The sequence below is a fragment of the Meles meles genome, chromosome 1, assembly GCF_922984935.1.
Source record: "Meles meles chromosome 1, mMelMel3.1 paternal haplotype, whole genome shotgun sequence".
NCBI lineage: Eukaryota > Metazoa > Chordata > Mammalia > Carnivora > Mustelidae > Meles > Meles meles.
Window position 1 is genome coordinate 19,570,350 of NC_060066.1, and position 25,088 is coordinate 19,595,437.

Here is a 25,088-nt window from a genome sequence, read left to right on the forward strand (position 1 = left end):
CTCTCTGCCCCTTACCCTGCTCAAGCACACATGAGCTCTCCCTAAATTAAATTTAAAAAAAAAATTGAAAAATAAATAAAAATTTTTTCTTAGTGTTTTTCAAAAAGTAGACATTTTTAGTCTTGATGAATTTATAGATTTTTCTTTTTATAGATCCTTTTGGTAGCTATATTTTTTTGCAGAAGTTTTCTAGTTCTAGTGTTTACATTTAGTTATATCATCCATTTTGAGTTAATTTTTATACAACAATCTTATATATATATGTTTTACATATGGATATCCAGTTCTTCTAGCACTGTGTTAAAGACTCTCTTTTTCCCAATGGCACCTTTATTTCTATTTTTTCCACTGATACATGTATATTCTTTTTTTTTTTTTAAGATTTTATTTATTTATTTGACAGAGATTACAAGTAGGCAGAGAGGCAGGCAGAGAGAGGAGGGAGCAGGTTCCCCGCTGAGCAGAGAGCCCGATGAGGGGCTCAATCCCAGGACCCTGGGATCACGACCTGAGCCGAAGGCAGAGGCTTTAACCCACTGAGCCACCCAGGCGCCCCAATACATGTATATTCTTAATTCAATACCATACTGTCTTGAATACTGTGGCTTTACAGTTGGGATGTGAATCAAGTACTGTAAGTCCCCAAAAGTTGTTCTTCCTTTTCAAAATTGGCCATTCCAGGTCCTTTGTAATTCCATATAAATTTAGCAGCAGTTTGTCAATTTCTATGTAAAATCCTCTTGGGATTTTGTTAAAAATTGAATTAAATCTACGGGTAAATTTGGAGGGAAGTACCATCTTAATAATACTGAGTTTTCCAAATCACAAACATGGTGTTTCCCCACTTACTTATATCTTCTTCAATTGCTCTCAGTAAGTTTTACTGTTTTCAGTGTATAGATATTGGACTTCTTTTGTTTGATGTAGCCCTCAGTATTTTATTCATTAACTTCTAGTCTAAATCCTTCCTTCTACTTAACTTGGAATTAGTCTTCTAGCTTCTTGAGGTTGATGTTTGGATAACTGATTTTAGATTGTATCTTCCATGATAAGCATTTACAATCCTCTTAGTACTGCCTTAGATGCTTTCCATAATTTGACAAGTTTTGGTTTTCTTTTCTTTTTTTTAAAAGACTTTATTTATTTATTTATTTGACAGACAGAGATCACAAGTAGGCAGAGAGGCAGGTGGGTGTGGGGTGGGATGGGGGGGGAAGGAGGCTCCCTGCTGAGCAGAGAGCCAGATAGAGGGGCTAGATCCCAGGACCCTGAGATCATGACCTGAGCCGAAGAGAGGCTTAACTCACTTAGACACCCAGGCGCCCTGGTTTTATTTTCAATTAAAAACATTTTCTAATTTCCCCTTTGGTTTCTCTTCTTTGACTTATGGGTTATTTAGGAGTGCATTATTTAATTTAATTTAATTTCCAATAGTTAAAGTATTCCTCACATTTGTGTTGCTGATTTCTAATTTAATTCTACTGTAATTAAGAACACACTTTTAAATTTATTAGCCTCATTTAATGGCCTACAATATATATGGTCTACTCTCAAGAATGTTTCTATGTGCTTTAAGAGAACGAGGACGCTGCTGAATGGTGATGGTGTGTTCAATAAAAGTTAGTACAGTAAAGTTGGTTGATAGTGTTCATTACTGAATTCCTACCACCCAGAAGAATGCCCTGAACCCAGCAGGCAAACTATAAATATTTGCTGATTAAAAGATTATTTTGTCTTGGCCACTGAAGTCTCTTTCAAAATCTTTACCTGAGTCCTTTACCTTTTCTCAAGGTGGAATTTACAGAACAGTTACACAGTGTCATTTTAACCTTATTAGTTTCAGCTCATTATTTTCAAACATTGTTATCATCCTGATTTGAGAATAAAGATACATGCCTCATCAATTCAAAACATTTCATTAGTCCTTATTAATCTAGTCTCTTTAAAAATATTTGTATTAGAAGACTTGTCAGTCAACAAAACAGTAACTTTTTCAAGAGTACCTTTAAAATATTTCTTTTCAGAGGCACCTGGGTGGCTCAGTGGGGAGCCTGCTTCCCCCCCCTCCCTCTACCTGCCTCTCTGCCTACTTGTAATCTCTCTCTTTCTGTCAAATAAATAAATAAAATCCTTTAAAAATATATTTCCTTTCAAAAGAATTCCAATTTAAGCAAAATGAGGCAACAACAGGACTCAAGATTGTAACCATCATGGTTGGTTTGCAGATGCATTGAGACAGGTGAAAATTCTGACTTCACCCTGTGATATTAGAGAAGTTTGTTGATTTCTCTATACTTTAGCTTATTCATTTGTAATGCACAGTTAGGCAAAGAGCAACATCTAAATTTTTGACAATTCTGTAAAACTTCTCTGTGAACATATGGTAAGCCCGGCACTTTTCATTATACAACTGGCTGTTCAGTACAAGGTTTAAATATAGAAGTTTTTCTTCAGAGTAATTGGGTTTAGCTCAGTTGCATTTGTTCACATAGTTCTTTTGCATTTTTCCTAGTATCATAATACTTTCTGAGTATCTCGCTGGAAATCACTGTTAAAAATCATTCTTTGCCTATGCTTAATTTAGGCATAATTCAAAAGGCACATTGTTTTTCATTTTAGGTCAAGCCATCTGAAATTGCTGATACTTGACAATTTTTGATATACAAAGAAGCAATACCATATGTTTCAAACTATGTATGAATTTTATTTCATCAGAGATGATTTGTTAAACTTAAGGAACTGATAAAAATTGGGGCACAAATTTTGATTCACACCGCATGGATGGAATCCATTCAAAATCCTTTTACTTTTTCAGACAACAGTATTACTACCTGGAAATATATATTTCATGTTTTACTTAACAACTATTTTGGAGTACCTACTAAGTATCTGGTACTGTTCCCGGCACTGAAAATAAAGAAATGAATAAAAATAAAAAAATTCCATCTTGTCTCTTCTCACTTTGAGTGAGAGAAAAAGACACTTAGTATATTAGATAGTGATAAGTACCAAAGAGAAAAAATAAAGCTGTGGAAATGGATATAATGTCAAGAGAAGAGTCTATTTGCAATTTTCGATGGGATGGCAAATTAGGTCCTGAATAAGAAAATGACCAGAATAAAGGCCTATCAAAACTGAAAGACTTAACCATATGGGTTTTTGAAAAAATCTAAAATCTAAACCAAATATCTCCACTGTCATGTAAGCTTCCTAAGGATGTGGACTGTGTTCTACTGTGTTCTACTTCCTGCCCGGTGCGTGCTGTACTGTAGACACTTGATAAAAATATCTGCTGAGGGAAGCCTGGATGGCTCAGGGGGTTAAAGCCTCTGCCTTCAGCTCAGGTCATGATCCCAGGGTCCTGGGATCGAGCCCCGCATCAGGCTCTCTGCTCAGCAGGGAGCCTGCTTCCCCCTCTCTCTCTGCCTGCCTCTCTGCCTACTTGTGATCTCTGTCTGTCAAATAAATAAATAAAATCTTTAAAAAAAAATCTGCTGAAAAACTGATTAATGCAAAATAGTATTTATATAAATAAATACATACGAGTGCTTACACACACACCCCAAATTGTTGTTTTTACCACAAATGTTAGCATAATAGCCTTTCCACATCTCACTTTTTTCAAGATACTCTCTCTTGTGGATTTATAGTTGGTTGCGACAGAATACAATGTTATAATTCAGACGTTTAATGACTTCCCAATATCTATTTCCCATTAGACTTCAAATTCCAGGAAAGGAGGAGCCAAGTCTATCTTGTTCATACTAATCTCCATATTATTGTACCATGCCTGATACACAATATCTACTCAACCTCAAAAGAAAAAAATGAAGGAAAGGTATGACTGACTGAAGGAATGGATGAATGAGTAACAAGGTCATGAAGGACTAAAATCAGACCAATAGTTAAGGAAACCATTTAAAGTTTAGCTTGGAGGACAGGGGACATGACATGCAGGGCCAATAGAGAGCACAGCTGCACACAATGCAGTAAGTGACAGGAAACAATGTTGATTTAAGAGGCTGATCTGATAGTTGATATCTTGCTTGAAATAGTGAGAGAGGCTACTGGTAGTGGCACTATGAATGGGATACAAGGTTTTCCTAAGTGAGAGCTATTAAAACTTTATCCTCGCTAAAACTTGGCTCTTCTTTAACAAAAGGAGTTCTGTCAATGAGATAAATAAAGAATTTCCCCTACAGAAAGGGCTATGGGTAGAAAAGAACTTAATAATCAACTGTCCAATTTGATTGTTTCTACTTCTAAGATGAAAAAAAAAAATTCTGAAAAGTGTCAGGTTAATCAGCACTTAATGATACAGCCTAATCAGTAATCAACAACTGACCTTTGAAGATTATCATGTGATACACATCTTATTATTCAGAAGTTACTGATATTAAACTCCAAATTTCAAGAGGTGATAATTTAAAAAAAATCAAATCAAGCCACATACTAAGGTATTTTCTTAAAGTTGCAATAAAAATCACGAAAAAAAAACCCCACTTAAGAATAAATTTTAAATTATGTTAGAAAAAGTTACAAAGCAAAAATAAATAATGGGCTGTCCAGAATATACTGGACAGTATATTTAGTTTAGTTAGGAGATATTAATATTCCTATTAGTTTAGGAGATTTAATGTTTAGTTAGGAGATACTAATATTCAATTCAAGCCTTAAACATGTGTAATGTTGAGAAATGGATAAATACTATCCTATGATTTCATGTAAAATAAGTGAAATTGGCTCTGCTGCCACCTAGCAAATCTATTTCTGATTTTGTTTTAGCATCTGCCAAAATCATCACGTATACATCTATTCCCTGGGAGGAGTTGAGAAGGGTCAGAGCTACATCTCTTTATGTACTAGCACAATGCAACAAACTATATTAACAATATCTGTTCCTCCAGGAAGCTGTTCTGAATTCTTGAGACTATGTTAGGTCATACACTCTGGAAGCACCCTCCACTTCACCTTCACAGTATCCACTAAACAGATTCATAATGATTTTTCAAAGTGCTTTCATCACTTGACTATAAATTTCCCAAAGAAAAGGGCCATGCAACTACTTCCTCAAGTGTAAGGACCCAGTTTGACTCCCCTTTATTTCCCACACTGTATCATGCAATAAATGGTATTTTGATGTTGATGTTAATGATTATAGCTATCTAGGGTCTTCGAACCACTATTTATTAAATAATTTCCTAACTTTTCTTCCACTTTTACCTTAAATTCAGGTATTTCTGAAGATCCTAGCCGTGGTTCTCTTTTCTAGTCATGCGGTCTGTATGGTTTTGTCCAACCACTCCTAAGGCTTCAACTATTACCTATAGACAGTCGTGGAAGGCTTTTACATTGGTGGCTTCTCAGTATTCACACCCTTGTGTGACACACCTAGTCACTTCCTCTTTGAATCTGGGCCATTCTTGTGAGTAGCTCTAAATAAAAGAATATGGCAGAAGTGACACTAGGCCAGTTCTGGGATAAAGCCTTAAAAGTCTTGGCAGCTTTGATTTTCGTCTGTTTTGGAGTCTTAAGACACCATGTAAAAAAATCCAGCTAACCTGCTAGAGATCACATGAAGAAACCATGGGGCAAGGGAAAAGCTCTGAGACTACATGGAGAAAGACGGTTGTCCCTGCATCCCAGCTAAGCCCAACTTCTGAGCAATCTACAAGCCACATCAGTGACCACTGGGGAGAATGGAAGAAGAACCGCCCAGCTGAACCTGGGTCAAATTGCAAAACTGTGAGCAAATAAAAGCATTTGTTCTTTGAAGCCACTTAGTCTTAATGCTGCTTTGTTATAAAATAGATAAAATAGCTGGTAAACTCACAATCTAAATCTCTAGCCCTGACCACTACCACTCTCTGGGGATAATGGACCTAATTTCAAACTCTGAATTTAAATTTCCACATAGATATTATCTCCATTTCAAATTCAACATTTGCTAAAATGGATTTCAGTATCTCACCTACAGAATACTGTGTAAGCTGCTGACTTTAAATTTGTATTCCTCTGGATTCTATGGCTCTGGAGTATTTCTAGAGATTTCTTCTAGAAGAATCCAGGTGGACATGTTTTAATTTCAGTTCTTAGCCCCATCATATCGTGGGTGATGAAAACTAACTACAAGCTCAAAAATAATTTAAACAAATTATTGTCCAATTAAAAACAACACTTACATATAAGCAAAGTATGAAGAAACACTCTTTAATTATATGACTTTGGGCAAGTAATAACATTTTGAGCTATAATTGCCTCATAAAATACTAAAGTTGGGATATAAATGATCTGATTTTACAACAGAAATTAAGATTTCATTTTTGTAATGACATTTTGAATGTAATAAACTACTAGAGGCAATACGGTGCAGTACTTAAGAGCACAGGGCCTCGGTTCAAATCCTTGGAAAAGTTACAGTTATTAACTGTTAGAGCCAGGATTTTAACCAAGATTCTGCCAATTAACAGCTCTGTAACTTCTTCAAGCTCCAATTTCCTAGTCTGTTAAGTGGATATAAAAATAAGTTTATAGGACTAGTAAGAATTAAATGAGCCAATATTTCTAAAGTACATAGAATACCGCATAACATGTAATTGTTAAATAACTTCTAATTTCTCTAGAAAACTGCAATCACAGTTTGTTTGTGTATGCCTACCATGTAATAAAATAACCACTTTTTCTTTTTTTAGAAAAAGATTTTGTTTATTTGAGAGAGAAAAGGAGAGAAAGAGAGAGGTTGCTCATGAGCAGGGGGAGGGGCAAAGGGAGCAGACTCCCTGCAGAGCAGGGAGCCTGACATAGGACTCTATCCCAGGACCCTGGGATCATGACCTAAGCCAAAGGCAGATGCTTAACAGACTGAGTGACCCAGGCACCCCTCACCACTTTATTTTTATCAATTTCATTCTTGAAAGGTCTCTAAGAAACCCATGTCCAATACAATTAGCTATTTACTTAATCAAGACTTCTGCCTTTAGATCACTGATATTTTTTTGACTCAATAAGGTAGCATATACTTTGATATTAACAGTGGGTTACTGAGATAATAAAAAATCTTAAAATGATGTGGGTTCTTTTTAATCAGTAGTAATAAATATAATTTTCTCATCAAGAATGTCATCTCCACTTCATAAACAACTTAAAGTATTTACTACTTACCACTGATTGTCTTAGGCTTTTTAGCTATATATTCTCTCCATTTTCTTGAACTGAGTTGGCTGGGAGGTGGAATAAGTATGTTACTAATAGTACACGGCAATACAAAAAGAGCACCAACCTGGATAAAACAGAATATATTAAAAAATATATACATATATAAACATATATATTAAATCTATATATAAATATATATCACTAAAAGTGACTACACACTGAGATTAATTCTTAGTGTCACCTGACAATTTTCCACTTGAATTTCACTTATCTAACATGTACTTTGTAATGCTCTCTCACAAGGCCTCAGGAAAAACAAAAACAATACCTAAACTGTCAAAAAAAAGTCAAAAACCAGACAAAAGTAGACAAACATAGGCTCCCTTTTCCATTAAGTTATAGATCTCTGAAAACCTTGTTAGTCACAATTTTTGCTTCAAGTTCAGGTTGTGGTATCATTTCTTTGTATATCTGCAAACCAGCGAGAGGCTGGGAAAGCCATCATCAAAAGATTTTGTCATACTTAGCCATAATTTTTTAACTTTTTGTCTGGATGGATTATTGTTCTGGTTTCAAAATTATAATACATCTGTAGGTAATTTCAACGTCTGTTCCCAGAAATCAGAGATTTAATCCTAATAAGGTATAAAATGCAAAGACACCATGAATCATGTGCCAGAAAACCTACAGCAGCTTCTGACTGATTTATGAGAAAACTCAGGTTATTCATCTTTGCCTTGCCAGGAATGGGCATACAGATGTTTATTAAATATTTGTTTTTCCAAAGCCAGCATATTATATTTAGGCAAAATCTCAATTTGATTAGGTACTGAATAAAACGAACTACACTCTGAAAGCCTGTTATTTTAGAACTATAAGCTACAACAATCAGCAAATCCCAATAAATATTTTTTTTAACTCTGGGGAAATTTAAGTAAGATATCTTATAGACCTCAAATCTAATGAAAAATCACTTTTAATCAGCACTTGTAGACGAATGAGTCTCATGACATATATATGATACTAAGTCAATACTTTAATGTATTAGTTTTACTGCTATTTGCTATCTTATGCATTCTTAGATATACAAATAAGTATATTAGGAGCAAAAAAAAAGGGGGAAAATTAAATGTTTATTTTTGTTATTATAGCCATGCCTTTTTTAAATTCTAAGTCAAATGTATTTCACATAATTATTAGACACTAAAAATAAAAAATATTAGCAACAGAAAATAATCATTAAATATAAAAAGACCTATATTTAACTTTGAAACACAAAATCCTAGTTCTACATACTTGCATAAATGAAACAGGCAGTGTAAAATGCGTAACAGAAGTATTTTGCTCAAAGGATAGACAAAGCTGTGAGTATGCTAGATCAGGGCCCAGTTATAACTTAATTATATAAATATTATAGGTAAAGCTGAACAAATTAGAGATGCTAAATGCAGTTCAATGCATGACTTAAAGCCTGATATTATAAATAGTCCTACCCAGGCAAAGAAGGAGCCAAATGTTTGAGACAACTTATTCTTGAATAAACATTTGCTACAAATATGAAAATAAACATTTCTAAATCCCTTAAGTTATAATTTCCTCCAAAATACATTTATGTCAATTGTTTATACTGTGTTATAATAAATTTGGATTCTGATAACTCATTCTCCCTCATGCACTAATCATCAGGTACACTCTGAGACTTGAGGATGGTGCTTCTGGGTTATCATATTATCTCCAGAATTTAAAAACCAAATACTGTTTCAAAACCTTGATTCTTCAGTGCCTGAAGAAGCAGGCACTAAGGCAATCATGTTTCTAACCTTACAAATTCTCTCCTTAAAAAAATATTTTCTGGAGTGTTTGGGAGACCTGGTCGGTTAAGCATCCAACTCTCGATTTCGGCTCGGGTCATCATCTTAGGGTTGTGAGATCGAGCCCTGTATCGGGCTCCATGCTGGGTGTGGAGCCTGCTTAAGATTCTCTCTTTTCTTCTGTCCTCTGCCCCTCCTACCACTACCACCCCCTCCCACCCCTGCTGGTCTCTCTCAAAATTTTTTTTAAAAATAAATGAAACAAAATAAAAAATATTTCCTGGTCATACAATTAGTAGATACCATGATTCTTTAACAATCCTCTTATTTTTTACTAATCTAATAAGCTTTACTATAAAAGGTTTTTCTTTTTATTCTGGGGCTAATCAAATTTGTTTTTTTTTTTAAGTCAGAAGTTGACTTAAGATCATATTGATCACTAAAATTTAAGTACTATGCAAGCTTCCCAAGGAGGGACCTTGTCCATTTTATCCTCTCCAATATCTGAAACAAGCCCCTGGCACACAGCAGGCAGTCTCTGCCCCAAGGCCCACACAAAATTGCTGAATAAATAAATGAAAACCAAGTTATAAAGCATTAGAATTATTTCAAAGAAGAAGCATGCAAATCAGAACTATGTTTTTTCAAAAATGTAAAAGACTAATTATGACCTAGTATAAAAAGAGAATACAGTGCTTCCCATCCAGATCTGTTAGCTAGATTATGTTTCCAAAAATCATCCCTTATGCTGCTTTAAAGTAGGAACATCTATACAAAATTTCATCATTTATTTGTCCCTTACTGATAAAGAATACTCTAATTCTTTTTTAAAGATTTTGTTTATTTTAGAGAGAAAGAAGGGGAGAGAGCACGCAAGGAGCGGTAGGATGCAGAGGGAAAGAGAATCCCAAGCAAACTCTGTGCTGAGCATGGAACCCAATGTGAGACTCGAAATCACAACCCTGAGATCATGACCTGAGCCGAAATCAAGAGTCAGACACTCAACTGATGAGCCACCCAGGCACCCCAAGAATACTCCAATGTTTTATAGTCATTGTCCAATAAATAAAAATGACAATAAATAAACTATGACAATAAATAAAATGAAAATGATAATCTAATATGCCAAATTTAAAACAAAACAACTGAAAATACAATAAGTATCAATAGTTTAGTTTGCTTCTAATATTAGTGTTCCTTATCTTCAACAACGAGATGCATTAAGGATTATTTTATACCTGTATTAAACAAATTACAGGTATGTGTCTGATTTTGACTTGAAAAATTACCTATAAAAGTAATTCCTAAAAATTGCATCTTATCTTCAAAATATCTAGAGGATATTTGGAGCCTTATACCTTTCAGGAAAATATTTCACATATGCCTGTCTATCATTTGGGCTAGATAAACTTCAAAGACACTAAAATTAGTTATCAACCATCGTTTATAACATACTTGATAGTTTATAAAACATACTCCAATTTGGTTTTCACTGCAACTTTCGCAACAGGTAAAACAGGGATTATTACTTATAATTTACAATTTAAAAAGCTATAAGCCAGTGAATGGTAGAACTAGAATTTAAATCTAAGTTTCTTAAAGTACATTCATTCTTACTTGAGACTTTCTATTCTACCATACTCTTCTCCTTCCCTATTTGAAAACATAGGTGAAATGATTAATGATAAATGATATTCCCCTATTCCTAGAATGGAGAGCCACCCCCCCAAATGAGGTGAACTAGATGAGGTTACATGGAGAACTATTTAGTTACTTGGATTACAATAGGAACAGATTTTTTTTTTAAATTCTTTGTGCTTTTTCTCTTTACTTTTTGTCTTTTTCTTTCTTTCTTTCTTTTTACTATACAACTCTGCAAGATTTCTATGTGCATATTTTTATAGAGATATATGATCTTACTAATTTGCTTAAAGTAAGTCCACCTGATCACTCTATTGCAGTCTGCTTGTTTTCTTCATAGTTCCTTTGTTGCAGGGTGGGGAATGTGAGGGGTGGGGGAGAGGGAGAGAGAATCGTAAGCAGGCTCCACACTTGGTGCAGACCCCCACAGTGGGCTTGATCTTACGACCCTGAGATCATGACCTGAGCTAAAACTAAGAGTCAGCTGCCTAACTCACTGAGCCACCTAGGCTCCCCTCTTCATAGTTCTTATTATTTTCTCTTTTTCTCACCAACATGTAAGTTCGGTGAGGATGTCTTCATTTGTGCAATCCATCACTGGATCCCTCGTATCGAGCACAGTGTCTAGCACATAATAAGATACATGTTGGATAAATAAGAAAATATAAATTTTTAAAAATTTCACGTTCTTTAGAGGTATTCTTTAGAGGATGAAAACACAGGCTAATATTATACTTCATCAAATAAACAGGCACACTATTCAAAAACTTAATTTTATGGAAAAAGAGGCTAAAAGTCAAAACTCTAAGATTTATTTATTTGAGACAGAGAGAACATGCAAGGGAGGAGGGGCAAAAGGAGAGGGGGAAGAAAATATTAAGCAGGCTCCACACCCAGCATGGAACCCAACACACGGCTTGATCACACAACCCTGAGATCATGACCTTGAGCCAAAGTCAAGACTCAGACGCTTAACCAAGAAAGTCAAAATTTTAAATTATCTATAGTCAAGCATCTTAAGGCCCAAATTGTATTTCTTTCACTGTATCAATTTTCTAAGGGAATTATAACCAGTATTTGACTATAGTGCCATGGGGAAACTATAATAATCATTTTCCTCCCTACAGAACTGTTCGAAATAGTTTATTTGTTCTTAAAACAGTAAGATAATGTCAAGTAAATGCTGCCCATGAATATTCTGTGCATTAAAAATTGTTTTCATAGAAACACAGTCAACTGGGGCCCCTGGGTGGCTCAGTGGGTTAAAGCCTCTGCCTTTGGCTCAGGTCATGATCCTGGGGTCCTGAAATCGAGCCCTGCCTCGGGCACTCTGCTCTGCAGGAGCCTGCTTTCTCCTCTCTTTCTGCCTGCCTCTCTGCCTACTTGTGATCTCTGTCAAATAAATAAAATCTTTAAAATTATATAATTAAAAAATAAAAATATAATTATATGCAATTTTAATTATATTTAATTTAATATACTATATATAAATATATTTATTTAATGTTAAATATATAAAATATATATATAAATATATAATTTAAATTATATACATATGTAATCTAGTAAAGTCAAGTATAGTAGTATATTTAGTCAAGTATATTTATGCATATATATAAAATTACTGAAATAGCCACAAATCTCATAAACACCACCAGAATGAAGAAAGAAAAATGGAGTGATGCCTGGGTGGCTCAGTCAGTTAAGCGCCTGCCTTGGGCTTAGGTCATGTTTCCAGGGTCTAGGATCCAACCCCAACAAGGGTTCCTTGCTCCGTGGGGAGCCTGCTTCTCCCTTTGCCTGCCGCTCCCCGTGCTCGCTCTCTCTCTCTCTCTCTCTCTGACAAATAAATAAGATCTTAAAAAAAAAAAAAAAAAAACTGAAAACTTACAAATGATAATACAGTGAGGCTTTAGAAGTTCTTCTCACTTCCACCCACTGTACTACCATGAAAAAGATAATGCAAGGATGAGAATATCTTCTCACATAACTGAAATCAGATGTTGAAGGAGTAGGTTAACAATAATCTAACATGTCTTCAAATTTTAAAACTAACAAAATTACCAGTCATGAAGCTTATTTTTGAAAATCTCTTCTAAAAAATTAACATCATTTCATGTCTGCAGAGGACTTTTGTGTTATTATGGGAAGTTCGAAGTACCTTAATATCTATCAGGACCAAAATCCTTTGTTCTATTTTTTTTTTTTTCCTTTGTTCTATTAAAGAAGCAAAATTATTATGCAAAAACCGATTAACAAACTATAGTCCCTTTTCTCACCCACCCTTAAATGTTAAGTTAAAAACAAAGCAAAAAACCTATACCTTCCCACGCAGAGAAGAAATCTGCTCGAGCAACAACATGGAATTCTGTCTGGTATTGTTTTTTGTCAACCCTCTGAACTAAGGAGTTAAAGAAATGATAGAATGGTGACCGTGAAACAATACTACTCCCTAAAACCAGTCTGGTGGTCTAATTTACAAGGTGCTTAGATAAATTTACTAAAAATTTTAACTGTAGGAATTCATAGTTGCTCCTTTTCTTAAGGAAAAGTATTTTTCTAATGCTGAAAATATACCAAGAAGAAAGTGCTTCTATGAAGAGCATCTCTATTAACTATCAGAAAAAGAGGTTTATAAAAACCATAATTTCTACACAAATTTTAAGAACACTATGCTAGTGTTCCATTTCCAGGCAACAATTTCTTTTTATATAAAATGTTCTGTTCTTAGGTGTATTAAGAAAAATCATTTTTCTTAAAAATGATTCTGCCATCCTGCCAGTGGCAAGAGAAACATGTGTACATTTCATGAGTTTGTAAATTACTCTGTTTTCCCCCACATATTCCTCACATTTCTCCATCCTCCCTACCCTGTTAGCAAGGAGTCACAATACCAGAAAGTCTTCTGCCTATTCTAGAAGCATATTGTACTTGAAGGAGGATTTTTTCCTTTTGAAAGTTGTACAACTTCTCTTAAAGCCATGGCAACGAAAAACATACTGAATGTTATTAAAGAAAAAAACCCCAGCACGGTCAAATATCTAGATGTGGAGGAAACATTCCAACATTCCACCTGACAAAGAAAATGTAATCTAAAATGAACATGTAAATAAAAGGATACAACTCAAATTCAATATCCGACATATAGCAGGAGGGTAGATCTGATAATTTTATCATCTGCACAAATTCTAAAGCAGGGCCATAATAATGGAAAACCTAGGAAAGAAATAAGATTATGTAAACGTTAAATTCTATAAACAAAATAAAAACGAACAAATTAGTGATTAGAGTTTAAAAATTTTAAATGGATCTTCAAAAGCATTTACAAATTATGCAAGCCCAAAATTAAATCCTCTATAGCAGGCAAGAATTGTTTCCATTTTAATTCTACCTTTCAGAGTAGAGACATAGACATTTCTCAGTAACTGAAAAGAGTTTTGACAGACGGAAAAATGAGTCCAGAAAGAGACAAGCAAAGGAAGACAAGAGTTCTCAACTTTTTGTGATTATTTTCAGCAAGACAGACAGGTGACCCAAGAGGCTAGGATACCGAAGAAACAAACTTAGAGGTTTTGCAAGACTGAGAGAAAGAGAAGATTCTCCAGGATGAACTTAGATTGAGTGGTATGATGAGATTAAAAAAAAAAATCCTTGAAATAAATGCTGAAGAAGTTAACAGCGCTAGTAAAGCCAAGTGTCCTAATTAACAAAGACAGCTCCACTCAGAGAAATAAAATTGCAGTATTTCTTTGGGCAAAGTCTAAAACTAAGCTACCAGTTTAGTTAGCTAGTGAAGGAGGACAAATATTTTAGAAGTGGAGGCTACAATACTTCACAAGAAGGGCAAAGAATAACAAACACATCTTGAGGAGACTACCCAAAGTTTTAAACTTGAAGAAAGCTGAGTAATCTCACCATATATAATTGTGTGTATATTATGTGCACATAAATACACACACACATATATATATACAGTATATGTATACACAGAGAGAGAGAGAGAGAGATGGTACCCTAAGATTTCTGTCAATAGCAGCAAAATTTAAATACATTATTCATACTTAAATGGTGTACTCTGAGAGAAGAGACACTGAGATCATCGATCTTAAAGTCTTTAGAAAAGAATCTAATATTCCTGCAAAAGATGGCCATGGTAGGTTACTTAAAATAAGCAATTCTGAACAACTATCGGGAAATGTGTTCCCATCAGAAATATGCCTTTTTTTGTACTACACTTTGATAAGAAAATATTACCCATCTATCTGACATCCTTGTAACTTCAAGGACTATTGTTTTGCACATTCTTAAATTGGGTCTTTTTTTTGTCTTTATTTATTTTTTTTCTACCTGGATCTTTTAAAGTGAATTTCTAAAGGGTTTCTATATAAACACCTCTTCTTATGTTATTTTTTCCAATGTAAAAAAAAAAGTCAACTAACTAAACCCTTTTAAATTGTTGTATTTCATAATTATTTGCATTTTAAGAATGAATCTATGGAGATATGGGACACAAGCTAATACTTTTTAAACTGTGAATGAAGGTACTATAAACCTTTTCCTCATTTAACCTTCATAATAACTTTGTAAGGTAAGTGTGTTACTCTCTTCATTTCACAAATGAGTTAGTCAATCTCTGCAGGTTACAACGACTTAGAGGTGACAGTGTCAGGTTTCAAACCCAGGTCTACCTAGCATCAAAGCCTGTTCTCTTTAGTATCATACTCTCTCCACACCGAGTCTCAGAAAGTTCCGATAGCAAAGTCCTCACCAAAGGAAGTTTCAGGCCTATACTGATGATCTAAAGTTAGGATCATTCCATTTTAAAAATAAAATAACAATAGTTTTGCCAACATTCAATGATGATAACATAGTATAATTTAAGTGCTAATTATAATTATAATAAAAATTACATCAGTGAGCCCATTTAAGCACATATATTAGAAACGATAATTTCAAGATTCAAACATATCTTTTAAGAACAAAAATATGCATGAATGAATGACTGCAAAGTGAATTAAATATAGATTACCTTTGGTAAAATATTCTTATCCTTTGATGGTATTACCTTTTTGGCAAGAATGCAAGGATTTAAATTAGATGTACTAAAATTCTTAGGTGTGACTCCCTTTAAACAAAATTCAGGAAAACTAATTTCAAATCCAAACTGAAAAGAAACCAAAAGAACACAGTTATAAATACCATGAATAAACTTACAAAGACCAACACATCTTATTGCAATGTAAAAATTGAGAAGAAAACCATAAGAAAAAACATTTTTAAAAAGATTTTATTGGGGCGCCTGGGTGGCTCAGTGGATTAAGCCGCTGCCTTCGGCTCAGGTCATGATCTCAGGGTCCTGAGATCGAGCCCCGAGTCGGGCTCTCTGCTCCACAGGGAGCCTGCTTCCTCCTCTCTCTCTGCCTGCCTCTCTGCCTACTTGTGATCTCTCTCTGTCAAATAAATAAAATAAAATCTTTAAAAAAAAAAAAAAGATTTTATTTATTTATTTAACAGACAGATCACAAGTAGGCAGAGAGGCAGGCAGAGAGAGGGAGAGGAGGAAGCTCTCTCTGCTGAGCAGAGAGCCCGATGAGGGGCTCGATCCCAGGACCCTGAGATCATGACCTGAGCCGAAGGCAGAGGCTTTAACCCACTGAGCCACCCAGGTGCCCCCAAGAAATAACATTTTTGATTCCTCAACTCAGAATGTGGTTCTTCCATTTATGTACACATATGGATCTTCTCAGGAAAAGCTCTCCTTGGCCCTATACCAGCCTACAAGAGTACACTAAGCCCATTCTGTGCAACCACAGAGCCAAACAATCTCCTTTACATATACTTGTTCAATATCTGGCTTCCTATCACTCTGCAAGTTCTGCAAAAACAGAGCTTGTCTGTCTTACTTAAACAAATTTTTAGGACAGGGCCTAACACATAGTTTGCTTTCAAAATAAGTTGTTGATGAGAAGATCAATTCCTGCAGAAGGAGTAATAGTAGGGGTGCTCATAGTAATGGTAACAATGATACTAACATTTAATGAGTGGTTACTTTGTGCTTTACATAATTTAACATTCATAAAAATCTATGAGAGAGGAGCTATTGTGATACCTATCTCACACATGAAGGCATCTTTGGCACCAAAAGCCTAACTATTACCCAATGTGTCACACAAAACTAACAAGAAATAGAGTAGGTATTTGAATGCAGACAACCTAACTCCAGAATCTATGTCTTTAATCACTATAATGCATCTACCCTAAAAGCTATTCTCCACCAAAACAAGTGATTTCAAGTTTTACATTCATCTTGTGGTGAAATAAATATTTAATTTCCTATTCATAAAGGAGTAAAAGAATCACATGAAGAGAACTCTGCCATTATTTTGTATATGCAAACATGTAGTTTCAAAAATGTATACAAAAACAATTCTAGCTAATTCTATCTTACACGCTTCCAGATGGCTATGTGGTTTGTTTACTTAAAACCACCTGCACAGAAGGGTGACCTGCAGACTGGTATTTCCTAAGGTAAGGATGAGACAGCATGTAAATCAGCAAGAAGAATCACATTAAGTCCTATTGTCTTATTAGAAGTTTTATTATTAAGCCATAGTCAAGGGTGAATCGAAAGGGAAAAAAATCTAGTAATTAGTGCAATAAATCTTTACAGAAACACAAGACCCAACTCATGTTCCCAAGTCACCCTGAACAAACATTGAGAAACTTTATGGTTTTTGGTATTTTTTAAAAGATTTTACTTATTTATTTGTCAGAGAGAGAGGGAGAGCACAAGTTGGGGAAACAGCAGGCAGAGGGAGAAGCAGGCTCCCCACTGAACAAGGAGCCCAGTGTGGGACTAGATCCCACGACCCCAGGATCATGACCTGAGCCGAAGGCATATGCTTAACCCGCTGAGCCAACCAGGTGTCCCAAGAAATTTTATTGTTTTAGTTTTGCCTATATTCAAAAATATGTAAAATACTAGATACTTGCTTTAACATGCACACAACTTATAAAAGCCACTAAACATATTCATTCATCATAAAAGATGCCAAAATAGAATCGGAACCTCATAGAAATTTAAGATTAGAAAAGTTAAACTAATCTAATATTTTTATCTTATAATTGAGAAATCTGGGATCTTGTGAGGTTAAAAAAAAGTTATTCAAAATCACAGAGCTGATTAGTAGAGAGTAGTGATCACTTAAAGTAGTACTGCAGGGCATCTGGGTGTTTCAGTCAGTGAAGCGTCTGACTCTTGATTTTGACCCAGGTTATGATCTCAGGGTGGTAAGATTGAGCCCAGTATTGGGCTCTGCTCTCAGTGAGGAGTCTGCTTGAGATTTTTCTTTCCCTCTCCCTATGTCCGGGCCGCTGCTCCCTCCCTCTCTCCCCCTAAAAATAAATAATTAAATAAATTAAAAAAAAGTGGTATTATAGTTAAGAGATGTTCTAAGCAGCTTTCTAATAGTCTATACATGTAATGAAATAAGGCATCTTGGATAAATGACATGAACTCAACTAATGTCAAATTCTATATATATATATTTTTTTTAAAGATCTTATTTATTTGACAGATAGAGATCACAGGTAGGGAGAGAGGCAGGCAGAGAGAGAGAGAGGAAAAACTTAAATGTCTCTGCCAAGCAGAGAGCCCGATGCGGGGCTCGATCCCAGGACCCTGCGATCACGACCTGAGTGAAAGGCAGAGGCTTTAACCCACTGAGCCACCCAGGTGCCCCTCAAATTCTGTATTTTTAAAAGACTCTTAGATTCTAGAGCTAGAATCTAGAGCTAGAGTGTCCAAAAGATAACCATGGTGACTATATAATTTTTTTGGTTGAAATAATCACATATGTAATCACACAAAAAGTGCTCAGTAGCACTATAAAGCCAATGACTACTGTATTATTAGCACCAGCAGAACATTCCTATTATCACACAAAATTCTTAGATAGTGCTATTCTAGAACATCTTTATGAGGTACATTGTCATTCAAATTCATTTCAAGTATCTGTGCTGTAAATAAATCTAACAGGCCTGCTTTGCAAACTGTGATAACTGAGAAATCCACTTACCTTTCTTTCCCATATCTGAATCTTTCCCCTCCATAATTCCTTTGAGTCAATAGCATTTTTGAGATCTTCTAAAGACACAACATTAGCAGAGAGGTATTCTGCAATTTTCTGACAATTTCTACAAATAAAAGATTATGATGGTTAAATACAGGGTTTTATATCTTCCTTAGATTTAATGGTTATAGTTAACTATGATCCTAACAGGCAAAAATGCAAAGTTTCTATCACGGCTTTTACCTACTAATATTATAAAACATTCCTTAAGTCAGTCTCTGAGAGAGTCACTACCACATGTCTGTTTGATTTCATTATCCCTGTTAAGAGGAATTACTCTTAACACTACAGATGAAGGAACAGATTTTCCTATTACTATTTATTAGCTGAAGTGTGCCTGATATATACACATGTACACAGATACACAGACTTAGTTATCAGCCGTTTATCTTCAAAGGGAGAACGGTGCTCCTAAAATTTTTCTCCTACAGCTCTGTATGGAATTGCATAGAAGCCCTTTCCACAGATAAGGCTATCAGCATTCCTAGTTCTCCCTGTATCTCAGTGAACAAGATCAAACCTCGCTTTCTTAACTCATCAGCATCTATTGCTGTGCTTGGCATAAAGTCAGTGCTCAATAAACACTTGTTAAATGAATAAAATCATGAATCCAATTGAATACTTCTTTAAGGATACAACTAGACCTTACTAAAATATAAAACCCAACAGTACATACTTGTTTCTACATTGCACATAAAACAAACAAATAACAAATCCAGTGTATCCCTGTATCCAGGGTATTCATCCTGGTGCTCAATGGACAATACGTACCTATTTAAAAGCACACAGTGTGTTTAGATAATTAATGCTCAATAATGGTTATAAAACGCACTGATGATATTTACTAAAAACTTAAATGTCTCAGGACTATAAAGTATGAAACAAGAAAAATCTAGATTCTTCTCAATAGATAAACCTCTAACAACAGTATGACATAAAACTATCTTGTCACATTAAAAACAATCTTCAAATCCCAAGTTAAAAACAGGATACCATGCTAATTGTAAAAACAGATAACACTGAGAGCAAATATGAACAAAGCAGCTTACGTTTCACAGTGATTTCCTGCTATGGTAACCTTTGCTGAATACCATTCCTTCAGATGTTTTAGTGCTCCTACAGCAGGCAGACAGTCTTTCAATCTAGGAGGATCTTTTTCAGAAGGCAACAGTACTATATCTGTCATTGCTCGACCTAGAAAGAGAAGAAGGCATTTTCATAATTTTTTTAAAAATCTGATATGTCTCAAAACAGTACCCTAAACATTGAATTTTATGTTTATTTGGAAGACAAAGAAGGATTTTAACTTTAATTTCTGAAATTCTTTAAAACAAAACATATCTTTAGAAGTTCAAAAGTTCTAAATGTTAATCATTTGATTTAAAGGCATATTATCTTTAATAGCTAGCATACACCAGGAAACAATGGAGTCTATCATAATTACTTGACAATTATGTGCCAGTGCTTAATTATATATGTTGCTCTTGAGATCACCAATGCCATTGTTGTACTGAACAGAGGAAAAAAAACCTGGGCAATTTCAGTGTATTTTTCTATACTTAATTTACACAAAAGAGAATGAATTAATACAAAATTACGAGGTTCAAATAAATTATTTCTTTTTATAGGACAATAAAACACTCAGAAAACTCAATTATACTGACATCATTAGTTCTTAAGGAAAAAAGTATAACTGCATGAAACTTCACATTTTATAAAATTATAAATTTGCCAAAGTACAACATAATATAAATGAAACAGGAACCAAAGAGAAATTTGATAATGAAAGCATTCTAATTTGCCAAAACAGCAACTATATATTTCAACGCATTTTAATTTTACACATTTCATTTAAAAAACTGATGTTTATTTATCTGTGTATTCAGTTATTTTCCATACGGGACCTTTACACTGAAATAGGATCTTGAATATAAGGATTAGATGATGAGCTATCAAGTCCTTCATGGTAATCACATATGCTTTACAAATCATCACATACTCAGCTCCTAGTACAATACATGACGTATAATAGACACAACAACTATCTGCGTAATAAATGACCTTCAATGACGACAATATTCAAGAAAGCCCTTCAAAATTATTTATAGATGCCAAATTGTACTGAGCTTTAGCTGCCAGCTGCTTGATTGACACAAAAAGACAAATTTAAGACAATACAGTTTTAAGAACAGTATGGTGCAGTATTTCATAAAATATGCTTTCCATTATAGTAGGAAAAAAAGGCGGGGAGCTCTTTAAAAAAAGTTGAGTAGGGACACCTGGGTGGCTCAATTAGTTAAGCGCTGCCTTCAGCTCAGGTCCTGATTCCAGGGTCCTGGGATGGAGCCCTGCATCAGGCTCCCTGCTCAATTGGCAGTCTGCTTCTCCCTCTCCACCACTGTGCCCTCTCTTGTTCTCTCTCTTTCAAATAAATAAATAAAATAGTTTTTAACAATAACTGACAAAGGGCTTCTTTTACCATATAATATTCTACTTGATAATGTATATAGCGACCTCACAGCTTATAAGAATGTTATCCAAATGATCAAGGTTAAAGAACTTCTTTCTCCTAGAGGTGTTCATAGGACTAGTATTCTATAGAACATACTAAGGAAAAGAAGGGTATGTAGAGGAAACATTCCTCAGTAATAACTACATAAGGAAACGGTGATGGGTATTTAATTCTCTAAGTTCTAATTTTTGTTTGAATAATTACAAGAACTGTAATGTCTCAGTAATATATTTTATTAAAGTAGTAGATTGTGTTTTGTATCAACTTCAATTAAGAAATTATTTTTCAGAGCGCCTGGGTGGCTCAGTTGGTTGAGCATCCATGGCTCTTGATTTCAGCTCAGGTCATGATCTCAGGGTCCCAGGATGGAGCCCCACATCGGGCTCCACATTGGGTGTGGTGCCTGCTTAAGATTCTCTCTCTCTCACTCCCTCTAAAAAATTGTTTTTTTTTTCATTTTGATTTTGAAATTAGAAGTGAAAACACTAGCATAAAGACAGAATTCATCACTCATTCACGGAAAGTATAAGATAAGATATAAATTATTGAAAATAGTCATAAAATATTACCAGGAGCAGGAAGTTTATCGGACAGCTGATGCAAATTTTCTGCAGATTCTTCATATAGGCTAAAATAAAAGGGTAAGTTAGAAAAACACACCCACACATTACATATAATAATAATAGATAATATTAAATGGACCATGTGCCAGACACTATTAAGTATGTTAAATGCATTATCTTATGTGATTTTCATGACAATCCATGAGACACTACTAATATTATTATCCTTACTTTAAACAAATTTGCCTCAGTCGCATAACTAGTAGGTGTAGAAGCTAAGATTCAAACACTGAGTCCAAGTTTTTAACCACACCATCAAAAACAAACAACACTAGCAAAACAGGGGGGAAAACCTCTAAATTATACCTAGTATGTTAAACAAAAATCCTAAGTAATAGACCAAACATTTTTCTGAACCCTAAAAGTAAGTATTGCTAAGGGTTTAATAAAGAAGGATACTGCTTTTCTCTGAATGGCATAAAATAGCCCCAGTTGATAAATATGATGATGTTCTCCAATTCCTCAAAATCTTTTCATTTTATCCAAATGATGATTTTTTCCTCAAAAATTCATAAATATAAACATATCTTATATGTTTATATTTCTTACTTAAATCCTTTATTATAAACCTGCCATTGTCTAGAAAACTTAAGACATCTTCTGGTAAAGTATAGTTTTCAAGCTCCCTCTTGTGGAAATAATTATTAGGTCACTTACTAGAAATAATTACTCACCATCTTTTAATAATGGTGGAAAACCTGGGATGATAAAAACTCTAAGAGGGGAAGGCACCTTAGAAATCACCTGAAAGGATCTCAAAACTTTATGGATGAGAAAGTAAAGGACCAGAGAAATGGAGTGACCGGCCCACGATCATGTACCTAGAAACCACTTCTAATGACCCCTGGTTCAATACCTTTTGCTCAGTTCTACAAGATCTTCTTTCATTAATCATACAAACAAATATAATTTGAGAAGAGGAAAACAGAATTTTTAAAGTGTCCAGTAATTTACAGAAATAATATAATACATGAATCCTGCAAGAAATAGAAGTGGGATTTTGTAATGAAATACTATGGAAGACTAAAATGAGAGGTATTAATTATGAGTCCAAGATGGGACATTTCATGAGGAAAAAAATAATCACAACTTTTGTCACCTGGACCAACTTGTATATTGTACCACAATTCAAAAAACCTGAAAGTGAACACAATCATCTATATAATCCTCAGAAACTATGCATTTTAAAGTGTCTAAATGTTCAAGATATACATAAATTGAAGAAATCATATATTTCAACCTCAAACAGCAAAATGAAAATCACATTTTTAGAGTTTGAGTTTGAATGCCAGTTTTTAATCTTAAATAAAGTTTCTATTTGAGCTCTTAAAGTTCATAATCAGGCAGAATTTATCTTTAGGAAAGTAACATATTAATTAGAGTATCACTTTTTACGATTCCTGCAATTTTGTAAGCTTAAGAAACTAAATATTTTCAGATGCCCAGTTTTCCAATTTAAATAGTTTTATTCAAATAAAAGGCAAAAAATTGCCTATCTTCCAAGATAAAGAACTGACAATTTTAATTAACTAAAATTGCCTTCTGATAGCTAAAACATTTAACATTTACTCTTGCGGCTAAAATACTGTCTAATGTTAAACACTTTAAAGATACTATAGAAAGAAAAAAAAGACATTATAGAAATATATTATAGAAAGTAAGATATCATAAGCGTACTCAGCCAATGATAATGATTCTCTGCTATTACTATCTTCTTCCTCAAAACACTCAGCACTCAAACATTCTTCAATATTTGTTTGAAGCACATTTTCAATTTCATCATTTTCCATATCAAAATGTATCTCTTCCCAGTCAGAACTGCAAAACTAGCACATGAAAAGATTGCATTAAGTGACGGGCTCTTGAAATTATTTATATTGACAAAGACATTTGCTAATGGCTATTTTTTCATTTCTATTACCTGATAAAATCCACATATTGCCTGCACTGCAAAGAACCACCTCTTGGAACCGGGTATGCCGCCTACAGAACATGCTTGAAAACGAAACCATGCTGATTAGAAGAAAGGCATACCACAAACAAGCAGATGTTATAGCATATAGCATATATACTAAGAGAACTATGTAATTTTTGATACATACTACACAGTTAAGATATGTGTGTGCATATATGCATTTAAAAATACATAACATGGGTTTTAAAATCCCCCCAAATTCAAACAGAATCATCTGCCTGAAGAGCAAAAGCATTCACTCACAATGAATACTTTTTTTTTTCCATTTTATTTATTTTTTCAGCGTAACAGTATTCATTCTTTTTGCACAACACCCAGTGCTCCATGCAAAACGTGCCCTCCCCATTACCCACCACCTGTTCCCCCAACCTCCCACCCCTGACCCTTCAAAACCCTCAGGTTGTTTTTCAGAGTCCATAGTCTCTTATGGTTCCCCTCCCCTTCCAAATTTTTTTTACAATGAATACTTTTTGTCAAAATCAAAACCCATACTATTTTATTCACCATTTTAAACACTAAAGTCTACCCCCAAAAATACAACCACTCACTTACTATTGAGTCACACGAAGTGTGTAAGTCATTTTAGGAAAAACAATTCCCTCTTCAAAGACCGTGAAGGAAGGTCTGATTCATCCCGGCTAGGGGGAGAGGAGATAAAACTACTACCTAAACGTTGGGAAGATTCTTTTCTTGGAGACCGGATTGTTACATGAGGATATAAAGCTAAGGGTCATCTCCTGGACGCATGTCCATTTAGAGCCACAAAGAATGCAGAACTATGTAAAGAAACTGGATTCACGGGGCGCCTGGGTGGCTCAGTGGGTTAAGCCTCTGCCTTCAGCTCAGGTCATGATCTCAGGGTCCTGGGATCGAGCCCCACATCGGGCTCCCTGCTCAGCGGGGAGCCTGCTTTCTCCTCTCTCTCTGCCTGCCTCTCTGCTTACTCGTGATCTCTCTCTGTCAAATAAATAAATCTTTAAAAAAAAAAAAAACTGGATTCACAGGAGAGAGAGGAAATGTGGTAACTGAAGCTTAACTCATGGGAGCCAGGTAACATGGTAAGTGCTTATTACCACTTTCTGCCAACAGCCTCAGCAAAAGATTTTACCTCCTATTCATTAAGAAAATAAAAACCATTATTATCCCAAACATGCCATCAGCAAACATAGGACACTATTTGCATTCCCATTAGTCTTCCCTCATTTCTTCCTGGGAGTACATGAGGAGCACTGTCCTTTC

At 34.7% G+C, this 25,088-nt stretch overlaps 1 protein-coding gene across 1 annotated transcript in view; it reads right to left on the reverse strand.

Moving 5' to 3' along the window:
- LOC123937292 (MDM2 binding protein) overlaps positions 1-25,088 on the reverse strand; it is a 76,886-nt gene that overhangs the window by 47,164 nt on the left and 4,634 nt on the right. The window contains exons 3-11 of the mRNA XM_045998035.1: positions 23,796-23,869; positions 23,552-23,700; positions 21,821-21,879; positions 19,789-19,933; positions 18,686-18,803; positions 15,637-15,771; positions 13,729-13,823; positions 12,931-13,003; positions 7,162-7,279 (exon numbers count right to left, since the gene is read on the reverse strand). Coding sequence (XP_045853991.1) covers positions 7,162-7,279; positions 12,931-13,003; positions 13,729-13,823; positions 15,637-15,771; positions 18,686-18,803; positions 19,789-19,933; positions 21,821-21,879; positions 23,552-23,700; positions 23,796-23,869 — 966 coding nt within the window. The remainder of the gene's footprint in view (positions 1-7,161; positions 7,280-12,930; positions 13,004-13,728; positions 13,824-15,636; positions 15,772-18,685; positions 18,804-19,788; positions 19,934-21,820; positions 21,880-23,551; positions 23,701-23,795; positions 23,870-25,088) is intronic.